Source organism: Heliangelus exortis, chromosome 3 (assembly GCF_036169615.1).
Source record: "Heliangelus exortis chromosome 3, bHelExo1.hap1, whole genome shotgun sequence".
NCBI lineage: Eukaryota > Metazoa > Chordata > Aves > Apodiformes > Trochilidae > Heliangelus > Heliangelus exortis.
In genome coordinates, this window is record NC_092424.1 from 35,315,764 (window position 1) to 35,342,648 (window position 26,885).

Below are 26,885 nucleotides of genomic sequence, written 5' to 3' on the forward strand. Positions count from 1 at the left end.
ATTTAACACTAATTTGCTTCTAAGAGCTCCTTTATTTTCTCTTATTACATATGCCACTGTCAGAGTCCAGGTTAATAAGCTTGTGGATTACTTTATGCTGCAGACACATAAGAAATACTGAGTGAGGAACTGCAGGTGGATATATACCTTCTACTGCCTGACCCAGCCTGCCACAGCAATTCTTATCTCCACATCCCCACCTGCCTTCATATTAGTGACTCACAGTATTCTGGAGTGTAGTCTTCTGCTATCTTCTACTACACAATCCCCTTTTCTTGGTTAGCTATGCCTCACCTTAAAGCCAGACATTTTGGGGTTTGTTTTGCCTCTAGCAGCACTGCTAAGTGGCTGCCTCACCCTACAGACTTTAAACCACTTTGTTTCCCTGCCCGTGTTTACTCACAGCCACGCTCTAACTCATCTGTTCCTGTGTTAACACTGTCCCTCACTTCTATTAAGAGGAGGGTTTAATGATTTCCACTCCACACAAGAACCGTGTCTGCCTTGAAAGCTCTCAAAAGCCTCCAGCATGCTGCCACTAGGGCAAGCTATTCAACTTTCCCTGAGACAGAGATGGTGCTGACCACGGCCAGACTGAAACAATGAAATCTGTATCTGAAGATATTGCTGCTGATTTCATGAAGTGATGAACTGCAGGGGAGGTTTTTCCCTTGGAGTTGTTAAGAAAAAAAATAAAGGGCTGTATCGTCATGTTCTTCTATCTGACTCACAAGCAGATGCTGTACAGTTTGATATAATTATGTGATTTCACATGACATTCAAAATGAGCTTTGAAAAGAAATGCATTTCTAGCTGTATCAGTTAAAGAGACAGCCTTGAAGATACCCACAAAGGGCAGGCAATGCTATGTCCCCTAGCATGCAGACAGCCAAGAAGCCTGAAACTCTTCATCTAGATTTCAGCTGATCAGTACACTACCACTAAATTTCGGATGGACATTTTTAAACACAGTTCTGTGGATAATTACATTTAACAAACCAGAAAGGGAGAGAAATAAAAAATCCACACAAGTTAAGTGGTCTAAATTAAAGGAGACCAAAGAAAACCCTGAGAACAGGGAGCAAAACCATGGTAGAACAGGATTTATAATGGTCACAAGGGGAAGTATATGAGTACACTCAATACACGTGTACTACACACCATCTTAACTCTGCTTCCTGGAAAGCCAGTAGCTGAACTCTGATGAAAGCCAACCATACTCAAAAAAAGACAAATATTTCATGTGTTGGAAAGTGTGAATGCTGTAAAGGGGTTCCCAGAAATCTAACCCCAGGTGCACAGGGTAAAGGAGTGAAAGATTACTGACCTGCCAGACCCATTTACCTTTCACTGTGTTATGTCACCTGTAATCTTTGAGCAAGAAGTTCCCATGCTACACAGTTAATAAAATCACACTACAGTGTTTTAAGGAGATTATGGGGGAAGGGGGAGGGGGGAAAAGCAGCCTGAAGCCAAGAACATGCTAATTCGAGTATACAATAGAAATGTTAATCAAATAATCTGCAGGAAGAGGAGGGGGGAAGGAAATGACCTAATCCCCTGCACTACTGTGTGGTGCCTTGTGGCAAGAAGAAAGAAAATTCTTGTAAGGGCCGAGCAAACAAAGGTCCATTGTTAAAGCTACAGCTTTCAGAGACCCCTTTGCTGCATCTCAAGTTGCTGCAACATGAAGAGTAGATGGTACTTTATGAACTCTTCCACGCAGACCACTTCTGGAAGGGGTGGGAGGGGCTAATTAGATTTGCAGGGCAACTGAGTAAAAGAGATCACTGTAGAATCTCAAGTTCTTAAGGCACAGCAAAGATATTTGCCAACTGTAAAATGCCTGTCATCCAACAGCCATGGTGATCCTTAGGCAACCGTGGAGCAATTCATCACTGAAGGTGCAGTACCCTAGTTACAGAGCACCAACAAATCACCACACTCCCGAGGCATTTCCCGTGACACCAGTCACCCTTTGCCATCAGACAAACCTAACAAGCATTTCTTATGAAGTCCTCATTCCACCCATAGATATTTGTTTACCTGCTCTTCAGGTACACCCTTCTACTCAAGGATAGCAGGTCACCACCATCAGTGTACATTCTGTTCTGTAGACTGAAAACCAGCTGTCCCTCTGTCTCCAGTTTGATCTCTGCTTTTAGCACTGTAACAACTCAGTAATTCCTACAGGGGAGAGACCCCACTGGGAAAAGTGTATGCAAGATTCCTGGTCCTTGCCCCAGGTACATATTTCATAGTTAAGCTTAATACGAGCTGGAGGAATTTCAGGCAGGAATAAAGAAATACCTACAGAAGAGCAGGACTACTTTTATTTGCTTATGTGCTGTCAAGAGGCTGAACCAACTCCTTTCGTGATAAGGGACTTCACAGAACCAACCACAGGATCACTCAGGAGGTCATTTAGTCCAATCTCCTGCTCAAAGCAGGAGTTGGCTTCCCAGATTTTGAACTATTACCACAAGAGACTGGGAGCTGCAAGTATGAAATGGCCTCTCAAGACATGCATTCTCTCAGTAAATAGGATGCTGGAGAACTTCAGAGGACAAGCAGTCTTTCGGACCAGTCTGGGGCTTCATGTAGTGTTCACAGACATCCTATGACTGCTTGATTCAACATTTGCTTAAAATAAAACAATTGGCAAAAAAATACAGCAGAGAGCTTGCTGTAGCCACACCAAAGATTGTTTGGGCTGATTAAATGCTTGGAAGGGTGAGAGCCACAACATACCCTGCATTTTACATTCTTCAAGAGAAATATGTCCCAATGAGTAGTTCAGCACTGACACTGTGGTACTCTATTTACAACAATCATTGCCCAAGTAAGACTTTCTGGAACTGTGCTCCTTTTAAGACGGTCCTTTGACTGACTGATCAAGAAGAGCCTGAAGCATGAGCCATGCTGGATTCTTAAAAATCCGAGACTGAAAGGATGATTGGTAAGGCACCATTCTGAAAAAAACCACATTAGTTTCCCAGAAGGTCAAATTGATGTAAGCCATCTGCTAAGTCAGAAACATGCAGATGTGGTAGCACCAGGCTTCTGTCCAAGATAGTAAACTTGAGTTTCCCAGGTACCTGGAAACAGCTATTGTGAAAGATTTTAAGTTGTCCAGGAACATTTCTAGATCTTGAAAACTCTGCAAGACAAATACTGTATCTGCAAGTTCAATTAACCCAGGCTATGCCTAAGCACTTCCTCAAAGAACTTTTTAGCTGTATTTTTGCATTCTTTGAACAGTAGAATTCAGATTCACTGATGTTCAGGCATTACGGTTTTCACTAAATAAAGAAAGGGAGGTCCCATTTGAATAGTTTTCCTGCTTGCAAAACTTTTCAGGTACCTTCCAGCAGAACTAGGTGAACCTGCACTGCCTGAAAGATTTCATTCCCATGAAGCTAGACTGTTTGACCATGGATGACTTCAGAGAAAGCTAAGGCAGAGTCACTGGAATTATTAACACATCTTTGCCTCACTTTCACTGATGAGATTAGCAAAAAAAGGACAGAGAAAGTATTCAGTTATAGAAATTCAGCTACAATTGGCTGGCTCCCCACACTCACATTCTAGGAATAAAAATCTTGAGACAAAAGTTTAAAAACTATTCAGTACAGTTTTTATTCAACTCCCACATCACACAGATGGATATCTTAAAATAAAGCAAGTACCTCTTCACTTGGAGAGGTCGTCAAGTGCAGAAGACAAGTTTATCCAACAGATTCCCTCTGCTTTATCCTTAATTCCTCACCACATTATTACACTCTCAACACTCACCGTTTCGACCGTAGTTCATCTGTAATTCCAGTAAAAAACAGCTGGATCACCTCCACACTGCTCTCCTCACCCCTGCACGTGAATGTCTGAAGTCTGTGGTTCATACCTGGTAAGTCACTGCTAACAAATGTACCATCTTACTATATACCACCTGACTTCAAACTTCAGACAGTCCTTTCCAGCCTTTGGACAGGAAAACCTGGCCCTTTCTAAACATATCACCTCCAGTATTTACATATAAAAGCATATGACCTACATACCTCTGGATAGCTGTCAGAGATCTGCCTACTCACTGCAGGCCAAGTGTCACATTTTTATAGTGGCCTGATAGGATACATCACAGCCCCATACATAAACGTTTGGTTTGGCACCTCACTTGCCACTATTTCTGACACTCATGCACAGTCTTTTCAGGAATATCTTAAATAGTGAGGTATGAGCTCAGGTACAGAACACAGGTTACTTTAGGCAAGGACCCAAGAAAACAACAATTGATTACTTTGCATATGCAACAGGTTTCTAATGGAGGCATCCTGAAGTATGTCAAGAGACATTAGAAGCTGCCTCTTAATAAGTAAAGTAAACCAGCTTTTATGCTAATATAACTTGTATTTACACCTAAACACAAAAGTAACTTTTTGAACATTTCTGTGTCAATCACTTCCTACAGCCAGCAATTCAAACAGGACAAGGTTCTAGTGTCTCCTCCACCTTCTCCTGTTAGATCACCTATGTGTTCCCAGCTTGTTACTGCTCAAAGAAAAACCATGCCATGCTATTCAATTATATCTCTTTCCTTCCTTTATAATCCCATGGCCAATGTGTGATTTAGGATACCTAGAAAGGAGAAATACTTTACTTCCTACACATCTAATCCAATTTGGATAAGAGGTTTGCTGCTTATAAAAATAGGCAAGCAGTTCCACTTTTCCTTTACCTCTATGTGGTCACTAATACCGAACAACAAAAACGTCATTCCCAGAGAGTGGCAAGAATTCAGTGCTAGAGATGCCATTCCTAAATTTTAATCCCTGGTTGAGAAAGGAATCCAGTTTCTTGTATACAGGTATGAGGTGAGAGCTGGCAGGTACTCTTGGCTCTTGTCACATATGACATTTGGCATTATTGTACGAAATATATCTCATCAAAAAAAGCCAAGAATGGAATACCTCAGCCATTAGGTCGAGGATGGAGCTGAAGTACTTCTATAGGGACCCAGGGGATTCTGGTTTGGCCGTATGGTCCAGTTTTAGGTAGAGCTAAAGAAACTGTCATGCTCAGCATTTGACTTATAGTGGGAAGCTTTCAAGAAGTCACTAATTCCAAGTTTTCAATGTACACAGGAAAATGTTACCTTCAAATAAGAGAAATCATCTAGCTCAATATGGCAACTTTAAGTTAGTTCAGTCTTCAGTTACAGCCAGAACAACTCTGATGGAAAAATATTTTCACGCTTATGGGCCATGTAAGATACATTTTTGAAAAACACCAAAAAGTGTTTTTGTAGCAAGAGAGCTGCATGGTCCTTATTTTAAAATAACCATGCTCTCCAGAATCTGTATTTGCTTTTTATTCTCTCAGAGTATGCCATCAAGGACTGAAAAATCAGAATAAAATCTAGTGGATGAAAATAACAGTAATTTTAAATCAGTACAATACAGGCATACTGACAGTCACTGTGGCAGAGCACTTCTTCAGCACTAGTCAAAAATGGCACTGACTGCTAGGCAGTATTAACACGTTCTCCTGGTAGCATCATGGACTGCTCTTGCTTTTTCAATGATGCAAAGTCATACCACTGACTCTAATGAAATTACATTAACAAGACAGCAGTTTGACTCTTAATAATTCTACCAGTGAAGAATGTGTTCCCAATGACAAAAAAAAAAATTTCTTCCTTGATGCACTGGACAGAATTCTGTCTGACTGCAAGCCTTCAAGATTTGGCCTAGAAATTGGTAATATTCCTAAAACTGAGGTGTGGGGAGACAAGCTCAGAATATTTCTCACCATCCAATGCAAGTTTACTCATTTCCCACATAAAGTTCTGAAGAAAAATAGCTCAGTAATGTATTCTGAAAACGCACATGCTTAAAGCTGTACCCTGGCTAGGACTCTGGTTCTCTTCAGATACCAGCTCATATTTCAAAGTTACCTGAAGAAGCCTCAAAACCACGTGCAGCTGAGAAGTTACAGATTGGGCTAGATTTGAATTAGCACACTCATAAAAGTAAATCTAAATCTCTTTCCCATTTCAGGTATTTCTCTGACATGCAAAGATAAATGCAAAAGTATCTTAACACTTGCAAACTGATTTCTACCAATTGCCTTGGCTTTGAACTCTCTATCTGCATGCATTGAGAGGTAAGATTTAAGCAGCAAAGAATTACTCATTTTCTCTCAAAGAAAAAAATTTTCCATTCAGGAAACATAGTTGGGTAAAGAGCAGAGCCACAGAAAGTTGCAGTTTTGACAGCACCATGACTAAGTAATTGTTTAACAGCACCACAGGGTTCAGAACACAGAAGTTCTTCAACAGTTTTGAAATCAGTTTCACATGATTTACAGCACACACTTATTAACCGAAGTGACTGGTTAATATAATACAGATATCTTCCCTTCTAAACCTTGGGAAAGAGGTTGAGAGAACCCTTGACTTCAACCCCTGGTGTGCACTCCAGATACCTGCACAGGCTACCACGTAGAATACTGGCTGGGTGTCCTCAGGTGCACCACAGAAACATTAGGTCCTGGTTTTCTCGTACAGGGAATTTAACAGTAACAATCTAGTATGGAGGAGCTGTTTCACTTGCCCACAGTGCAGACTGATTCATCCCAAGAAATCTTGCCCTTCAGAAGCAATTTTTGGGGGTTTTTGGGGGTAGACTGGCCCTCTCAGGGCTGGCAGTGTTTACGAACATGTCTTCAAATTACTAACAGCTGCTCATACCGAGCACAGTGGTTCCTCCCTCACACACATCCATAAACATCTGTAGAAATCCTGCTCACATTCAATTTGCTGCTTGTCATTAGTTACCCTCCTGCTCAAGGATGTCTTCTGTCATTCATCTGTGGAGCAGAAGACCACCATACAGCTGCAGAGGGTATGGACAGTCACAAGCAGCCAAGTTGCCACACATCAAGCAATTGCTACCCAGACTCAGTAGAGATGCCTGACCACATTCAAGCTCCTGGACCAGTGCAAATTCAAAGTCAAAGCAACATTTAAGGAAGCCCATCCAAATAATTAACCACACCACAGATATACCAAATAAACCAAAGAACTACCAATATTTGCAAAATCAGTGTGACAAATTTGACACTAAACAATCAGAATGAGTTTATGAAGCATCAGGCAAGCGGGACAAATGCTACAAGTTTGTCAGGCACACAGAAGGTGCTGCCCTAGCATTGCTTTGATGGAACTTTGGGTTGTTTGTTTTGTTGTTTTGGGTTTTTTTTAATTTAGAATTTAAAAAAATTACAAGCAAGCTCAGTCTCACTTTAGCAATTTCAACACCAGCTGTGGAAGCAATATATATATTTTTTTTCTCTAAACACAGAGGAAATAAAACTTTCTCTGGTTTTGCAGCCACTGTTGCACTTAAACTCTTTAAAACTCTGAAAACATTCTGTACTTTTAGCATTTCTGTGATAGAAGTGTGTGAACTACATGTCCCCAAAATAAACTCTGAACTATGCAAATAAATACAGCACTGTCACAAGCTCACTCTCTTCTCACATCTCTTTTTAAAAAAAACTTATTCCTTGCCTGTAAACATGACTGCTAGGACAAAAAGATGCAAGATCAGCAGCATCAAGTAACTCAAATGCTATCAACAGTGAAGAGCAATACCACAAAAAAATGTAACGGGGGGTATACAAGCTCCAATTTCATTAGTTTCTGAGATGAAACATTTTTCTTTTAATAACCACTTCCAAGGTGACTGAAGCTTTTTTCCTAGTTAGAAGAGAAGCACTTGGTTTTAATTTCAGGAAAAAAAACCCACCCAAATTTCACCCCAAAACCCAAATAAAAATCCCAGTAAAACCAAATACAAAAAACCCTATCTTCTAAAAAAATGCTTCACTTCAAAGCCAATCTGTGACCAGATACACAATTATTTCATCACACCATAAACCTAAATGAGTTACAGCACTTTGTTACGTTATAAACGAGAAACAGATAAAGAATGATGATTCCAAGTTGCTTTAAACAAAACACTTGAGAAAGATACAAACATCATACCCAGAGTGCAGGAGTGCAACTGTTCAGACAAAGCTTCAGTCTCGAAACCGGCCGGACCAGAACTGTGGGTTAGAGCTCAGTTCCAGAGTGCAGCACCCGTGGAGCCAAGCACCACTCCTGGGAATAATTGCAAGTTTTTAGTTTTGCTAGAGAGAGCTGTTTTTTACTGCTTCTGGTATTAAAAGTAAGCATGCTCCTATCTGCTGGGCTGGGGTTTAAAGAAGTCCAAATGTGAGAGTAACTCTGTTTGTACTTGTTCTAAGTCCTTCTTTTAAGAACAGGAGTTTAACATCAAAGGGTGCAAGTTTAGGAATTGTATCTAGACCTGTCTTTTCAAGTAATCCTCACTGAGCAAAATAGAAAGGTTAATAGAATCACCAAAAAAAAAAAAACCAAAAGGTTTCCATCCTAACATCCTCATGCAGGTTACCAAATTTTTTAATAACAGATCTAAATATCAAAGTTACAACATGGTGCTTATTCCTTTTGATACAAAAGTCTACCTAAAATTTAAAAACTGGATAAAAAGAAAAAGTCAGGCTGCAATCCTCACCCCCCAAAACACTGTAGTTGTATCCACTGAAGCAACAAAACCTGCCTTTATGTGCAAAAGTAAAGGTCCAGTTAAGCAAAGACAGCAGAAAACCTAACACAAACGGGTACTGAAATAATACAAGTGAAACTGAGTGAAGTGACAGCCACCTGAAATCAAAGATCTTAAGAAAAGCTCTCATTAACTGGAAGCAATGCGGAATCTCTTTCTGAACAGAAATACACAGAATAATCTGTAACAGCTCCAGTGTACAAAACACCATGTCTTTCAGCCTTTCAGATAATGGCTTGCAAAGTCAACATGCTCCAAAAATGGTTCTCAGTATGGTACAAATGAAGACTCTCTAATGAAATTAAAATAAATACTTGCAGCCTCCCACTTTAGCTCAGACTGGAATACTGCAACAGGATCCTCTTCCTTAAGTGTCTTTTTAAAGTGTGCCAAAAACATTAGTTAGAAGAATAATCTAAATAAAGCCATTGTTAAAAAAATAAACCTACATCATACCATGGCTGGAACAGCTAAGGAACTGGTCAGGGAGGAAGGATTATTTCCTGGCACAGTAATGCAGCAACAGACTGAGTTCTCTCTCTCTAGTATTATATTAAGCCTTCACAATGTTTCACAAAAAATAAAACTGAGGTTTGTAGCTCATCTGTTTAACAGATGAGCAACTGTATTGAGCAGCAGGCCTTTGCTTCTAGGGGTACTGTGCAAGGAAAAAAAACAAAAAAAAGCAGCTGATCAGCAACATCAAAACTCAAATGCTATCAACAGTGAAGGAAAAGTAACTTAGCAAGGAAAGGAAACTTAAAGTGCAGTTCAAATTCTGCTTTTGTTCACCTACCAGGTCATCTTGTCAAACCTGATACCCGAGCTCAATTAATGCAGGTGCAAGTAAGGATTCAGCTGCATTGAAGCCAACTGAATTAATCAGCCTAAGCAAGATCACTATCAGCCTACCTAAGCAAGACTGTACTAGAACAGATCTGGGCTGCATGTGTAATTTAATTCACCACTCTGATTTTGGATAAGCCCCAGACATTCAGAATAATTACAGTGCCATCAGAGACAATGCTAAATGCCAGTTATAGTATTTAAGTTGGTTACTGTTTGTCTGAAGAGATGAAGCACTCAAATGCCATGTACCTACCAGCTTCTCAAACCATCAGCTTCAATTGTGTTCTAAAACTCTTCAGGAATGACACTCTTACTACAAGTCTGTTGCAAGTACTTTGGCTTACACACAAGCACTTGAACACAGTAAATTCTCTCTAACCCACTGCATTTCATCACATAGGAGCTTCTTCCTAACAGATGAGACTCTGGAGTTGAAAATACAAAGCTCTAACACCTACACAACTACTAAAGATCCAAACCATAGTGTACTATCTGTTGAGCTTCCTTGAAATGCACTGGCAGAGCTAAGTAATTTTGAAGTAAGAATTCACTCATGAGAGAAACTTGACAGAAAACCCAGAGGCACAGTGGAATGTACAGCTGATCAGAAACTAGAGGAAATATGCAGCATGAATTCAAGTCAGCAAACCCATGTGAAATAAATAAGGGAGTCTTCTACACCTAAGATGTTTCAGGCTGTTAACCACCAATACTGGTTGCTCATAACCTGTTTTAGGACTTTGGCAGTTTAAACAATAACATCAGCCATGGAAGTACAAAATCACAAAAAAGATTATTATGATAATCTTTTATCATGCCTATTTGCTAAAATCCTTCGAGATGTAAAATAAACCTGTAAACTTTTCCCAAGTTGTATGCCAAAAGTCTTCTCTCTACAAACCACTCCCATTGTACTGGAGGTTATACTCTCAATTTTACTAGCATTAACTTGGTATGAAAACTGGTCCAACCAAGGGAAAGTTAATGTCCTCACAATACCACATTATTTCTATTTCTTTGGTGTAAGAAATAGGAGTCAGCAGCTGTTGTTGGCAAACCAGAGGGCTAAGGAAAAATAACAAGCCTCACATACATCCACAAAGATACAGAAAGCAATGCAACAGCCTACCACATCAGAAGGATATATATATATATATATATATATATATTCAGTCTAATAACAAAACTTTAGAGATAGCTCCCTCAACCTCTTCGAAAACCCCTGTTATTAGATTTGTTTCTCTTGGGTTAGTGAGAAAAGTCAGCTCATGGACAAACTCTGCTCAGCAGGTCTGGAGCAAAGAAGGGTGCAGGGCTCAACAACTCTGATGTGGTGAAGGAGGGGGGCTGTGTGTGTGGAAAGGCCACCAGGGATGAGGAAAAAGCATTACTCTCAGCAGGCAGTAAATATATCAGTTCAGAGCCTCTGGAAACAACCTTCAATGCAAATTCAACACTATGGCATGTGAAAGTACAATTTGGTACAGGTTAGCAACCATCTCTCTAATATAATTATCTGCAGTTTAACAACAGCTGGGGGTAGTTGCTCTAGAGCAACAGTGTCCAAAGAACAACTTAAAGCATAAAAAAAGACAATATTGAGACAACAAATACCATTACAGACAGTAACAGCAAGACAATACCAATAGTTTGTGTTGTTCCACACTTGTACTTCTTGCAACTACTCTCAATCAAAATCCTAAAGAAGAAAACACCTGTCTTGTGGGAATTCTACATGTAGTTACTGAATTTTTTTCAATTTTTTTTTTTTGTATAGAGAAGTTCAGGAGCAAGTACAAAAGTTTGTTCTCTTATAGCAACTGTGTAGAAGTAAACTCACCGTGTCCAAGAACCGCAAGATTGTAACCGCACTTCCACTTGGATTTACGATACATAATCAAAAGCCACACTCGAAGAGGGAAAATGACCTGTTGATGATGGTGGCTGTCAACAATGGGTTCAGATCAGTTAGCTGCTAGTGCAGACAGGACAACATTTTTCAACACTGCGAGAGAAAGCGAGAGCGAGACCATATGGTTAAGCCCCATCCACATGAGCACCAAACGGCATCAGCAATTGAGAACTGTCAGCTGGGAGAGGCAGAGGTGGGAAGTCTACCTGTTGCTCACTGCTGCTGTTAAAAACGATTCTGCAGAGCTTTATCAGTAGAGCTTTACCAGCATTGGCTCAGTCTACTGGAATAAATTCATTCTGAGAAAAAAAAAAAAAAAAAAAATCACAAACGACACGGCATCCGCTTGTGTCCAGATGGTACTCCTAGCACAGAGGAACTCAAATACTGTTGCTCAAAGTCAATCAAGGAATTCAGTTACCAGTCAGTTTGCTTCAGCATAGTCCAGATTCACTGAAACTTAAACGTGTTCTGGAATTATACGAGGTAAGTCTAAGTTTTACATTCACAGAAGACAGAGTTGGAGGTAAGCATGACAAAAGTACTGTCAGCAGACACCTTGCCTGTCTGCAAAAATAAAGGGATGCAAAAGCTGTCTTTAACTTCAAAAGCTTTTGAGTAGGGTGACCTGGTCCAGATCTCCAGAGTTCCCATCCAAAACATATGTTTCCAGTGACAAACCTCACCACTAACACAGAGGCATGAGCTTTGCATGCAAAGACAGAAGCACTGGATCACAGAACTACTATTTATCACCTCACAACCTGCAGGAATGCCTGAACTTGGTTATTACCACTCATATAGGAAGAGAACATTCTGTGGGTAAACAATTTTAAGGCAGCATAAAATACCACTGCCTGCAAAAGCAGCATTCCCACCTGCTGCCCTGCATTTAGATGACAAAAGGTTTTTGTATAACCACGGTGTCCGCAGATTCGTGCCCCAATCTGTTCCTCAATTTGATGGACAATGTTCCATGTATGTACTGGAACACAACAGAGGAGCACAGAGGTGGGCCCATCTTTCAAGTAGTGGACTTCGTGTCCAGAGAAAGAGCTAAATCATGGTTTTTTTTAATTGTATGGACATAAATTAACAGGGAGATGACAGGTAACAAGGTTTGTTCCTCAGCAGCTCTTAAAAGCTGTATTTGGCCTTGAAAAACAAGAGAACATAACCACTCCTATTCTTAACTTTGGAGCTAATTTTTGCTTTCTTTATACTCTTCTACTCAATTTACTTGTTCCTTTAGGTAACAAAAGCTACATTCATCAGCAAAAGACAGCTTAGCACAGCAATAATCTTAGAAGCATGCACATTGAGTTAATACTAAGGTTATATCAAGGATGTTAGAAAATGAAGTTGAAAACAAGCACAATAACAGCAATAAACCAAGTATTTCAAATTCTGTCTGTTACAAAAGCAGACTTGCAACAACCCTTTATTCTGTCTTCATCAGGTTTACTCATTTCCTGTGCATTTCTCCACAGGACAAGCTTTCTATTATAGTTTTTGCTATGCCAGGAGGTCTAGGACTTGAGACAACTGAGAAACAAAAGGAAGATAAGTGCCATTAGCCTGTTCAGTTCTGCAGCAAGATGTAGCACCAATTCCTCTCAGGAGGAATGATATCAAGATAAAAATTACCAGAATAACTTAGGGAGGCAAAAATAAGGCAGTTTGTCTGCTAGCATTAGTGCAACTTACCTCCATAACCAGTTGCTATAATAAAATTTAAGGTATACTAACATTAATTCACCTTAGGGTCCAGTTGCAAAAACTCTTCTACCAATAATTATTCCATGCAAGCTGGGAAAGCATCTTCTAACACTGCTTGGCAAAATTAAACTGCAGAAATTGAACGGGCCACAGCAGAAACTCCAGCACACGTGTGCCGAGTTGCAATGAGAAGGCAGGAGGTGGGCAGAAAATACAGCCTCCGAAAAGTCTTGGATGCTATCTGAAGACTGCAAAAGCTTAAGTGATGCTTCCCAAAGACTAATCACCACCCTTAAGCTGGAGTAAAATCTGAACTATGGCTGAGGATCAAACAGCTACAGTTTAGACTTAAAACCATGCTCAAGCCATTGGCGTAAGCATTAATAAAAAAAAAAAAAGCACTGTGTGCCATGGTTAAGCCTCCAATGAAGGCTAACTAGAAATTCTCATGTACTTCAGTTCCAGTGGTGACTATAAACAGGGAGTGTAGAACTCCTTGTGGTTTTCATAGAATTGGCTGGGTTGGAAGGGACCTCAGAGATCATCAAGTCCAACCCTTGACCCACCGGTGCGGTTGCTAGACCATGGCACTGAGTGCCACATCCAGGCTCTTTTTAAATATCTCCAGGGATGGAGAATCCACTACCTCACTGGGCAGCCCATTCCAATGCCTGATCACCCTCTCAGTAAAGAAATTCTTTCTAATATCCAACCTAAACTTCCCCTGGCACAACTTAAGACCATGCCCTCTTGTCTTGTTGAAAGTCGTCTGGGAAAAGAGACCAACCCCCACTTGGCTACACCCTCCTTTCAGGGAGTTGTAGAGAGTGATGAGGTCTCCTCTGAGCCTCCTCTTCTCCAGGCTGAACAGCCCCAGCTCCCTCAGCCTCTCCTCATAGGATCTGTGCTCGAGTCCCTTCACCAGCCTGGTTGCCCTCCTTTGGACCTGCTCCAGGACCTTGATATCCTTCCTGAACTGAGGGGCCCAGAACTGGACACAGGACTCGAGGTGTGGCCTCACCAGCACTGAGTACAGGGGCAGAATCACTTCCTTTCAAGTCTTTCTGCAGCAAGAGATGCCTCTCTGCCACACTTAGATGCATGTCCCTGAAGACCTGAGCACTGTAGCATTAGTTAAAGACACAAAGCAGGAACCAAACCCCAGGTTTCATCACGTGCCATGCTCTTCCACACCAGTACAATGGAAGGGAATCCTGCACCACTCTTGAGGGCTGTGAGCCACCTGGCCAGAAGCCATGGTTATGCACAGCTACTTGGCCCTGAGGGTTGAAAATAAAAGATGAACAGCCAAAATACGAGGCCAGCAGACACAGCTGTCAGGCAGGGATCAGCAGACCTGACGACCGTGACTGTAACGCAACAAATGCTCCAGCCCATGTTGGTTTGCTCTTTTGTGCTATACCCTATTCTCTCCCTCAGTTACTTCCTTCCTCTCTTTGTCTATCTTACTTGTTCTATCTTACTCCCCTACCTCTGCCCTTTTTCTGTCTCTTCAGAATCCAGCATCTTACAGGCAGACTTCTACTCATACAGCATACAAGCGCAGTAAAACGAAAGTTAACAGTTTTTAGTACATTTAGCTGACTGTAATAGTCCTTTCCCATCTCAAGTTTTCATAAAATTCAAATTTCTTGAAAGACAGCTGGTGGACGCTATCCTTAGTCACAGCATACCAGTCAGTATCAAAGGTAGGAATTCACAAATAATGCAGTATGATGATTTAGCTTCATAAATGGAGAGTTTGGCCACTGCAGGAAATGTCTGAACTACAGCTCTCACTCACATAAACAGTCCCTAGCCACACAAAGAAAGACTGTCAAGCTCCTTCCACAAATTCCTGAAGGAAAAACAAATTAAAAAGATAGCAGATTGGATAGGACAGCTCTAAGAAAAATCAATAGTGGTAGCTGTAAAATCTAAAATTAAAGTAAGTCTGCTTTTGATGTTTTCAGTACACACAGTACATTAAATTTGGCATAAGCCCAATGGAACATGAAGTACATGTGGACAATGTCTGCCAAGTACTAGAAATATAGCACTTAAAGTCTTTAAAGAACAAACAGAGACTCAGACCATTTCTACTTTATGCATCAGAAAAAAAAATTAAATCAAGGTGATCTTTCTGGGGGAACATTTGAATTAAATCTAATTGCTGTGCTTTTAGCAATACTGAATTAAGCATGTGCCGACTGGCAAAGAATCAGTATTCATCATTTTTTAATCTGTTCCACTTATGACAAAGGTTACAAACAGATGTTCTACCTCCCTATATTCCAAATTGCTGTGCTTTCCTCCTTAGCAACAGGCTTGTGTCTCTGGTAAGGTCTGGACCTGGTCTTTAATCATGCTAGTGCTTCTAAACATCTGACACAGGGGAAGCAGAAGAAAGAAATGGGAAGCATGAACTCAGGGAAATTGCACTGCACTATCAGTTTTTTCACCCACCTCCACATTTGTTGGTACTTCATTAGTTTACATGCCTCAGAGCAGAGCAAGATTTGATTAGTAACTGAATGCTAATTCACATCTCTGAAGCAGCTTCCAAATATTAGCAAATTAAGCATCAACACACCTGGGAGTTCCTTACCAATAAAGGCAAAAAGAAAAGAGTAAGACAAGCCTCATGGTTAAGCTTACATGCTTAGTAGGCTTTTCCACCAGACATCATCCACCATCCCAGCACATTCTCCCCACTATCTCCCATACACTGCACTCCTTTGGAGTTGGACACAAGTAAAGAGCCATTCTGGCTTTGTTAGGTTTTCTGCTATTATATGTGGGAGGACTTGCACATCCTTCCCCACATCTCCCAAGGATTCTGGAGGGAACACACCATATGAGACCATATGAGGTGCATGCTTCTCCCTGTGACTGGCCTCCCTTGGCTTTAAAGTAAACATTACCTCTTCTCTCATTGTTTGGATCAGGCTCCTATCTCTGCTCCTGTTTAGACAATACCAACATAGAATCTTAGAAAGGTTTGGGTCAGAAGGGATTTTTCCTATAGCCCCTTCTGTACTGGAAGGTACTGGAAAGCTGCTTTAAGGTCTCCCCAGAGCCTTATCTTCTCCAGGCTGAAAAGCCCCAACTCTCAGCCTGTCATCATAGAAGAGATGATCCCCAGCCCCCTGATCATCTTTGTGGCCCTCCTCTGGACCTGATCCAACAGCTCCACATCCTTCTTGGGCAGAGGGCTCCAAAAATGGACACAGTACTCCAGGTGGGGTTTCAAGAGAGCAGAACAGAGAGAGAGAATCACCTCCCTTGACCAGCTGGACATGCTGCTTTTAATGCAGCACAGGATATGGTTGGCTTTCTGGGGTGTAAGGACACACTGCTGGCTTGTGTTGAGCTTCTCATCAACCAGCACCCTCCTCCAAGTGCTTCTCTTCAGGGCTGTGCTCAATTCATTCTCTGCCCAGCCTGTATTTGTGCTTGGGACTGCCCTGACCCAATGTGCAAGACTTCACACTTGCCTTTGTTGAACTTCATGAGGTTTGCACAGGTCCACCTCTCAAGCCTGTCAAGGTTCCTCTGGGTGGCAACCCTTCCCTCTAGTGTTGACCGCACCACACGGTTTGGTGTCGTTGGCAAACTTGATGAGGGTGCCCTCAATCCCACCATCCACATCACGGAAAAAGATGATAAACAGCAGTGGTCCTGGTGCCAAGCCATGCCATTTGTCACTGATCTCCAGTTGGACATCAAGCCATTAACCACAACTCTTTGAGTGTGACTTAAATTAGCTCCTCCCTAAAGTTACAGTAAGGGAAATACTGCAGGAAAAATGCTTGTAACACTTGTCCTCTAGAGCTAGGAGTTTCCCTTGATAACTTTGCGAATCTCAGAACAGTGAAACACTGTTAATGAGCAAAAAAGTTACACAGCGTGTAGACACTGGCATAGAAACTCAAAAGCAGTTGCTATACCTAAGTCACAGGTGGCTTATAAGTGGCTAATAAGCCCTCACATTTTACTACAGCATCCTGGCCTTTCTCAGCCAGCAGTGAGAGAGGTACAAGGACCTACTTTATGTTCACATCTGCTGCTCAGAAAGCCTTGGACAAAGCTAATATACTGGCCACAGAACTGACTGTAAAAATATGCATACATACAAGGGAAAAAAAAAAAAAGATAACAATAAAAGCTACTTGTGAATTTATCTGTTTGAATGACCAAGTTGAGTTCCTCTACTTCAGCAGGTGGACGACCACCTTCATGGAGTAATTCATTGCATCTTTTAAAAAAAGAAAAGACAAAACCCACATAGCTGCCACCCTCACCATGATACACTCCAGCTCCTGTAACAGCCCTGAGTAGTTTACAGAAATCTTAACCAATGGGCAACAGTTCACGCTGCAACACAAGGGAAAGCTCTACCAGAATGATATTTAACATCCACCACATACAGCACCAAGTGAATGTTAAAACAACTGATGTGGGCTATCAGCAGCATAGTAATTACCTTATTAAAGGAAAAAAAATTAAAAAAATCAAAGAACAAAGATCCAGCATACGGATCCACCTACCACAGGAATCAAGAGAAGATGACTTGGCTATGAAAGTCATCTAAGCACAAAGGGGTGATCAACTGTCTTCAGATTAATATGCATTACAATATAATTAGTCAAACTTAATTAATCTTAGCCTTTGAAGTGCAGAGTTTTATATCCACACTTCAATATATTTAGCTTATATATATACATATGCCAATTTGATGGTTTAAATACAAGGTGCAGGGACAGCATATTGGATGAAAAAAGCAGTCTTCATCTGAAGCATCTAGCACCATTATTACAAATTTGCCAAAAACATTATCACACAAGAAAAAGGAAAAGCAAAACAGCTCAGAGGCTACACTTTTGGGCCTTCTCATTCTCTGTACTACCTATCTGAAAAACTGAGAACACATTTAAGTCTTCTATTGGGTACCCCCATAAGTTTCAAGAATTTGAACTGGATCTCTCCCAGTCCTTTGTGGAAGGCATAGTCAACAAATATCCCTGTAATACACACAAATAGCAAGTGCTTAAGTTGGGTATTACCACAATATGTTTTGCAGTTTGACTGTTCTCCCCTCTTAACTAATCAACTTCTGATCATCACTACTAACGTTAAACAACTTTTACCATTACAATGCAAATTAAACAGAACCTATATCGAATGTGAGAACAAGCTGGAAGCATTTATTGGGTAAGAATAGAAATGGCTTCACATGTGGCTTTAATGCCTTCTTTTAAAGCAGAAAAAGAGGATAAAAGCATGAAGTCACTTGAACATACCAAATTTTTAACAAGCATACAGCAAGCAGTCTTCTCTCCAGTCTCATATGGGTTGACCATTCAACCTTAGATTGTGTCCTAGGGCCAAGGTCAGGTCACCCACCACTCAAGAACAGAAAATAAATTATAACAGAGTGTATCTTGTTTAAGAAAGCCATGTACTGACAGCCAGCACACACACATACCACTTGTGGGCATCATAATGCTTTTTGTGAAGTTCTGAAAGCAACATTCCTAAATCTGAAAATTAATTATCACCAAGGTTTGATCATGCAGATGGGAATAATATTGACTGAGCACTCAGTCCATAACCCTAGTTTCCCACACAACTAGTCAACAGCTCTGGTTTCCTGTATCAGATGAACTCTGCCAGTTTCTACCAGAAGATTTTTACATCCTTAGTAGCATTTTATATTGTCTTCCCTAAATTCAGAACAGAGAGCTTGCCCAGCAGAAAGGAGCCAGATCCAAGAGGAAGCAGATGCACCACCTGAGACATTAGCTAAGGGTTGAGGCCCCTGTACTCCCTTTCACTCCAGAACTGAAGTTCTAAGTCATCTTCTGCTAACCTTGAAATATATCAGCAAATATAGCTATTTGCATTTATTTTCTTCCATGTTGAGCATTCCTCAGAGTAAAGTGGCTCAGGGAAGAAGCAAACCAAAGCAAAATAATTAGTAGGAAATGGCGTAACCGACTTATTTTTAGAATTAGCAGCTTTTCCCAAGAGGTGCATTACAGAAGGAAAATGAGCAACAAGTTCTTTAAAAGGAAGTTAACTACTTTATAGTTAGGCTCCATATGTGATACATTTTGGATTTTTCCCCTTAACTTCCTACCAAATAGTTCAGCCATATTATATGGCAAAAGAACCATTACTTATTTTCTCAGCTGAACCTTGCATTAAACAGCTAGTAAGGCAATATTTATTATTGTAAAAATACTTCACTGTACTACATCTGCTTCAGATAAGTGGAAAAGATATCAAGGTAGCATCAAATAAAATCTCAGTATACATATCAACACTTAAAGAGAAAAGGAGCCTTGAGATTTCTTATCAGGAGATCTCAGGGACCACTTTTTCATCCAACATGAAAAATTTGTCTTAAGCCAAAGAAAATACAGATGAAGTATTTAAGTCTGTATGATTAAAAAAAAAAGAAGTCGTAACTATTTAATACTGAGGGAAAGTGGGCACTTTGGGGCAGATTTGTAACCATGAGAGAGGCATGGTCTTGACAGAAGGAAAGGAACAGCAAACACATGTAACTCAATGTCTGGTTTCGCTGGTAGTTTAACACTGTCTTACAGTGTCCCAATGGGCCAGATGTGCAAGCTACATAAGCACATTAGTTCCCACACCTTAAGCCCATGGTTCTACCTTGGTGCTGCTCCAGCCACTGCTGCTCACTTCTTGGGCAAAGCTGACCAGCTGGACAGAAACATTTCAAACAACATCTAACCCAGAGATGTCAGTTTGGCTGTCCTGACCCAAAGAGTAATCAAGACATTTCTGTTGCTGAACTGTGTTGAGGGGTCACCATCCCAGAACAAGCCAGCAGAACGGAGGAAGAAACTACCAACACAGCTGCTACTTCCCAGCTGCTTGCTGCTCCATCCAGATGAACCCTCAGACAATAAAGCAGGAGCACTGAAGATGCAAGCAGGCCAGATCACTAAAATCAAATCAGATCACTTAAGTTTGCTCTCAGAAACTCCTGCAGGCCTTGAGCTCCACCAATGCCACAGGCAAATCTCAACAGTCATCTTAACAGAAAACAAACCAGGCCCTTCAAATTTCATCTCTATCCCCCACCCTGCCCATAATGTAAGGAAAATCCCAGCTCGGGAAAGAGTAATTTAAGTGTTTGTAATGAAGCCAAAAGGCTTATATAATTGCAGAAACTTGAAATACAAGCAGGTAAGTATGTCCAGGCAGATCAATTGGCAGTGGAAAAAAAAAAAAAAAAAAAATCATCCATGGTGGTCTACTTAGAAACAATTTTGGCTAGGCAGGGATTTGTTTTGTTTCTTGGTTTTCTGGTTTTGCTTGGGTTCTTCCCCCTCCCCATCATCATCTTTACAAGTCCTAGCTCCAATAAACTACCTTCCAAAGAATTTTACACTGACCATATCTTGCAAGCATCTACAAAACATTTTTGTTATATCCCACTCTCAAAATCTTAATCATCAAATCAGCATTCTCCAATGGCTATTCATATTATCACCTATCCAAATAATAATAAAATCTTCTGCAGTTCACTCCTACTTTAAGTCTGTTTAACTTCAGCATTTTCCTACCTTCCTTGCTGTTCATTTCCCTACTACACTGTAGATTTGTCTAGAGCCTCAGCCATGACAGCAAATGATACAGACCCAATACTGGAAATCCAGCATTTAGTGACAAAGGTTTTTCTGCCAAAGATGCCATGCTGATCTCCCTGGAACAACAAATACATAAACTAACAGCCTGACAAAAGCACTCCATCAGCAAAAGTGTTCCTACATCTGGGATGTTTATTAACTTTTATCAATTAGATGGTGCAATTGCTTCCACCAACACAAACGTGCCCACTGTATCTAGTATAGCCAGACCAGCACCTCTCTGGCCCATATATCTCTGTACTATTAATAAACTTCCCCTCAAAAGAACCCTTTTCCCCCTTCCACATTTATGCAATTTACCTGCTACAAGCAGGGTCAGCACAGAAAAACATCTGTGGAGCTTAACTGTATAGGAGTTAGGAATTAAGAGTATTTTGGGCCAGCATATCCAAAGTCTCCTACAGGATACTGAACTGGTGAACACAGGAAGTACTTCAATGTGAGTGTGAAAGCAACAAGACTTCTCCCTGACAGAAATACAATTACAGAGCCAGCATGCAAACTTTTGACTGCTTCTTGACAATTGCCATATACCCTCAATTAGGATAAGTAAAATTACAGGACACTCTTGATCCTGAAACCACAGCCGGAAATGCACTGTGAAGTTCAGTCCTCTTCACTCTCAAGTAGGTGAGATTTGAGCCCAAATCTCAGCATTTACATAAGTTGGTACCACAGGTGACAGTTAAGTCACTAGAATTGAACTCAGCAGCCAGGATTAAGAAACAAGGTCAGCAGATTAACTTTTATTACCTATTCACAAACTGGACTGTGCTCCTGTATAGCAGGGACTGGAGAATATCATCAATCTTTAACCAAACACTTCCACCAAAGTGCTGTGTCCAGTCTGAACCCAACAAGCTGCTGACTAGTTCATGTCCTGAAACACCATCTTCACCACATTTATACCTAGTATTCCAGACAGGAGACATTGCAGGGGCAAGACTGATAGTGATGACCACCTACCTTCAAGCACAGGGTTCTAGCAGAGGACAACTGACTTTTCCTGTAGAGTCTGTGGCTTCCAGTCAACTATTTTACATTCATGACTACAGGTTTATTGCAGAAAGGTCATTTTGAGCAGCTAACAACATCAGGTGCTCTCAATCACATGACAAAGGTCAGAAAAAGAAGTCCATGGGCATGGGGTTCATCTAGGTAGCCAAACAAGCTGTGCACTCGCCCATGCAAAGCATCAAAGCACCTCTTCCTACCTGAATCAAGATCTCTTTTTCAAATCAATATAAATGCAGGATACTTGGAAAAGAACATATAGGGCAAAGATCCGATTTTTCTGCAAATGAAGTAACTGTCAGTAGTTTTTACTGCTTTTAAAAGGTGGCAGCAACAGGGGACAACTTGCTTTTTTTTGTAGTTTCAGAATGCTTTCTAACACAACAAAGAACTTTCTTGGGTTTTTTAACCTGGAAGGCAGGTTTTTACCCCCTTAATTTTAACATTTTAAACAAAACCCACAATCCACTATTACTTGCCACATCCACTGCAAAGCATTAAGGCCACAAAGAACACACCATGATGCTACCTCCCATATTGCTCCAGCCTCCCACTACAGAACCCACAGCAGCACAGAGGGAAACCCATCCCAGGGGCTGCCCACCACGTCCTGGAAGACACACAGACACTTCAGCTTGGCCCAAGAGGTAGGATTTGCACCTCACTGGATCAGAACTAAACTGCTCTTTTACCTCCTTCCCCATGAGCTTTTCCATCCAGGTACTAACTGGACCTGACTGGGGCTGCAGTATTAATTTAATACTGGGAGTTCTACAGTAGGCCTATGAGGTTCACTGGTGCTTCCTGATAACCAGCAGATTGAGAGGAATGAGAAACTAGATCAGATGGAAACATGCTTACTTTTTTCCACTGAAACTCTCAGTATTTAGTGGCGCTCGACCTACTTCTTACACCATCTCTTTGCTGTCACTTCCTCTGACAGTTTGTCAGCTCACCCATGAATCTGGAGATTAAGGAATAAAACATCTGGGAATCAAAAGAGATGGACTTTTTCCTCTTGATGCCACCTACAGTCAAAACTTTTACGATCTAATCAGCAAGGCACCCACTGACCAGCTAGCAACAAGTACCTCCAATAATTGGCATCCTGCAGGAATTCCTAATCAACTGTGTAATTTCACTATAAGTAAGCACTTAAAGGTGACTTAGACTTCTCATGAAACACCCTCATTCTTCCTTTTTTAGCTGAAGGAATGGATTAGCATTTACAAACAGCTTCAGGTTTCTTGTTTTCCTGTATTCCCAACTTCCTCTCTGAGAAGACATTTTATATTAAATATACTGTAATTAGTTCCTTCCAAATGAATAAGAGCTTTAAATACCACTGGCTCCAAGCAGATGATGCTCTATTTTGCATCTACAAAACACACAGTCTCTAGCTATAGATCCTGAAGTGAAAGGACCCTGTTGTTTTCCATGCCTGGTTTCCTAATAGAAACTACTATTGATACCAAAACACAAAACGGTTGTAGCAGACAGGCTTTGTACTAATATCTAAGAAATACTGAAATACAAGGAGTTACTCAAAAATTTAATTTCCAAGATGAACACAAGCACGGTGACCTGCTGTGTTGAGAAATACCTTTCAGTGTTTAGCAAGAATGGAAACATTCATTAGGCACACTTCATAAGACTCTACTCAGCATTAACGTAGGTGCTCCTACAAGTTTAATTCATTTGAAACAGAAGACGTTTTAAGCTTAAGGTACGCAGTAGGTGCCTATATACAACTGAAATGCATTCCTAAAGCTTCCTGCCTGGCCATTCATCCCACTAGAAAAGGAGTTAGGGCACTCATTTTACTCGAGCCGGTCTGATTTTCCAACTAGAATTGCTCAATTTTCTACAAACCGTGCTTTTTCTCAGGGGAAAGGAGGGTAGGGGAGACGAGACGGGGGAGGGAAAGTGTCCTGAAATCTGAACTTTTACACTACATCACTCATTCTGAAATCACTGGCCTAAAACATTACAAAGCCACATGGACCACACAATGATGCAACATGCAAGCAAAAATCTGGGCAGCCTGTTCACTGAAGCTTTCATCTCCACTAACCTACAGGTGCCTTTCGGCATAAAAAGTGACAGAAGATGTATCATCAACAGGTCACCTGGATGCTTCTTTGTAAAAAAAACCAAGAAAATATATGTATAATAGATGTATAAAGCTGCTGAACAGAAACCGGAAACAGCCTTTTCCCCCCAAGCTCTCCCCCCGCCCCCTACACACGTTCAAAATGGGAAAAAAAAAATAAACCCTTTGGATGCAGAACTGCCAGCTCTGTCTGGTTGAAAAATTTTGTAATTTTACTCTCCAAGTAGCGTGCTTTCAAGGCAGAGGAGTCCCAGCAAAAGCAAAGGGGTGGCCTTTAAAAGGTAAGGCCAGAAACATGAGCATTACAGTTAGACTGCTTTTTTCTCGCATGTGTTCTAGAAGCTGCATTTTGCAGAGATGAAATAGCTGCAGTTTTGGAGGGGGTAGTTAGATCACATATCAAAGGAAAAAGAAAAAAGCCTGCAGTATAAAAATATAATAAATGCTTTAAAAGTATCTTTATCCCTTTCAAGAAGCAAAATAATTGCTTCGGTTGAAAACAAAACCGCTGCTCCTCTCCCCTGCCTTTTAAAAATCTTCTCTATGGCTGTTACAGGCAGAAATGTCCCCCCGCCATTAGCTCTTGTGAAACCGCATTGTTTAACTACGTGAAAAAAACGTGAAAAGAAAAACCCGACGAAAGTTGCGCCGGGTCACAGGCAGCTCACCAAACAGCCAAGACTGAGGATACAGGAGAGCAAACCTTGTATTCCCCCCACTACTTCTCCTCGAAGCTTAAAATTAAAGACCCAACTTATCTCTCTGGATTGTTCCAGAGTAAAACAACATGAAATTTAGAAGAGCTACAGGAGGAAGAAAAAAAAAAAGACAAAAAAACCCCCCAAAAAACCCACAACCAACAAACCCAGAGAACAACAACAGAAAAAAACCCCAACAAACAACGAACCAAAGACACACACATAAAAAAAAAAAAAAAAAAACAAACCGAAAAAAACCCCCATGAAGCTTTCCCAAGATTTTTGTTTTGTTAACAGCAGTAAAACCAAATGCCCCTTTGTTTTGTTTTCAGCCGGCTGCGTGCTGCTCCCATTCAGCGCCCAGGCACTGGGGGCTGCGATCGATGGAGCCTGGACCTCAGGCGCACTCCCTCCTCCGCGAAAAAAAAAAAACAAAAACCCCCCAAAAAAAAACCAACACAACCGCAAAAAGCCCACCTTCCCACGCCACCCCGAATCGTCGGGGTCCAAAGACTTTTTTTCTTTTTCTTTTTTTTTTTTTTTTTTTTTCCTAAAGTGATGTTTTTCCCCAGGGCAGGCGGCCCGGCAGCCGCTCCATGACAAAGAGCCTCCCCAGCACATCCAGCCCCGCAGCGGGGCTCGGCCAACTCCGGGTGGGTGGGAGGGGAAAAAAAAAAACCAAAAACCAAAAAAACCCCAAGCAAACAAAAAAAACACACCAATCCAAAAAACCCAAACAAGATCACAAACCCCCCGAATCCCCGAAAAAAAAAAGAGAAAAGAAAAAAGAAGGGGAGAAAAAAGGATTATTTCACAACCAGCAACAATAAGGCAGCGCTGCGGAGGCGCAGCACAAAGCGCGCAGGGCGGCGGGGGGAAGGGGGGTGATGAGGGGGGCGAGCAACCCGACGAAGCGGGCAACCAAGCCCCCGGTCAGGCCCCCACAGTCCGCCTTCCCCCTCGTGCTACGGGCGTGCGGATGGGGCTCTGTCGCGACAGGCGCGATACTCACCCCAGGGAGGAAGGAAAGCGGCGGAAGAAGCACCCCGCGCCGGCAGCCGCAACACCCCGAGGCGGCGGAGGGAGGGAGGCTGATAACGGGGAGAAAGGGAAGGAAGGGGCAGCCTCTCGTCCCCGTCTCCTCACGGCCGCAGGGTGGGCGACAGCCCCGGCTGGGCGAGAGGGGAAGGAGCCTCCGCAGCGCTCCCCCCCTCTCCCGCGGGCTCCGGCGTGCCGGGACGGCGAGCGACAGGCCGGGAAAAGCCGGGAAAACGGCGGCAGCTGCCGAAGAAGAACAAACCCGATGGACGCCGGTTCCGCCGCCTCCCTTACCACAGCCCCCGCCTCTCCCGCTCCGGCCGCCGCGCCGCGCCTCACCGCCCGCCCTAATGGGTCGGCGGCCGCTGCGCGCTCGCGCACCCCACCGGCGGGGGCGGGGCCGGGACCGGGGCGGGGCCCTTCACGGGGACGCTCCCACCCCTAAACACCCCCCCACCCCTTCCATGGCATGACGGGAGTTGTAGTCCCGCCCCGCGGCATGACGGGAGTTGTAGTGCCGCCCCCTCGAGTGCGGGCACAGAGCCGGGGGGGATGCGGGGGGACACGGGGGGGCACGGGGGGGCACGGGGTGACACGTGTGGGTCTGTGCACCGGCGTGTGACTCTGTACGTCAGTGTGAATGCGCGCATTTATTCCTGTGCGTATCGCAGAATCGCAGAGTGGTCTCGTTTTGGGGGGGACCATCTCGTTCCAGCTGCCCCGGATGGGCAGGGACACCTCCCACCAGATCAGGTTGCTCGATGCCCCATCCAACCTGGCCCTGGACACTTTTAGAGATTGGGGCATCCACAACCTCTCTGGACAACCTGTGCCAGTGTCTCGTCACCCTCATAGTGAAGAATTTCTTCCTAATGTCCAACATAAATCTCCCCTCTTCCAGTTTAAAGCCATTCGCCCTTACTCTGTCACTATGTGCCCTCTTAAAAAGTCCCTCTCTAGCTTTTCTGGAACCCCTCCAGATCCTGGAAGGCCTCTGTAAGGTCTCCCCAAGACCTTCTCTTCTCCAGGCTGAACAACCCCAACCCTCTCAGCCTGTTTTTGTAGAAGAGGCACTCCAGTTCCCTGATTATCTTTACGGCCTTCCTCTGGACTCACTTCAACAGCTCTGTGTCCTTCTTATTTTGGGACCTCCAGAACCGAACACAGGTGGAGTCTCACAACAGCATATATATATGTATGTATGTA

The 26,885-nt window shown here is 42.2% G+C and overlaps 1 protein-coding gene across 4 annotated transcripts in view; it reads right to left on the minus strand.

Annotated features, from left to right (window-relative positions):
* The window catches only part of PELI1 (pellino E3 ubiquitin protein ligase 1), a 47,967-nt gene extending 21,906 nt beyond the window's left edge, over positions 1 to 26,061 (minus strand). Inside the window, exons 1-2 of one of the 4 annotated variants that reach the window (XM_071740169.1) lie at positions 25,654 to 26,061; positions 11,338 to 11,502 (exon numbers count right to left, since the gene is read on the minus strand). In XM_071740169.1, the coding sequence (XP_071596270.1) occupies positions 11,338 to 11,392 (55 nt within the window). In that variant the 5' untranslated portion in view covers positions 11,393 to 11,502; positions 25,654 to 26,061. Of the gene's footprint in view, positions 1 to 11,337; positions 11,503 to 18,921; positions 19,577 to 25,653 lie in introns of those variants that run through there. The other 3 variants (XM_071740170.1, XM_071740172.1, XM_071740174.1) reach the window with 3 other exon arrangements.
* Between the last annotated feature and the right edge of the window lie 824 nt (positions 26,062 to 26,885).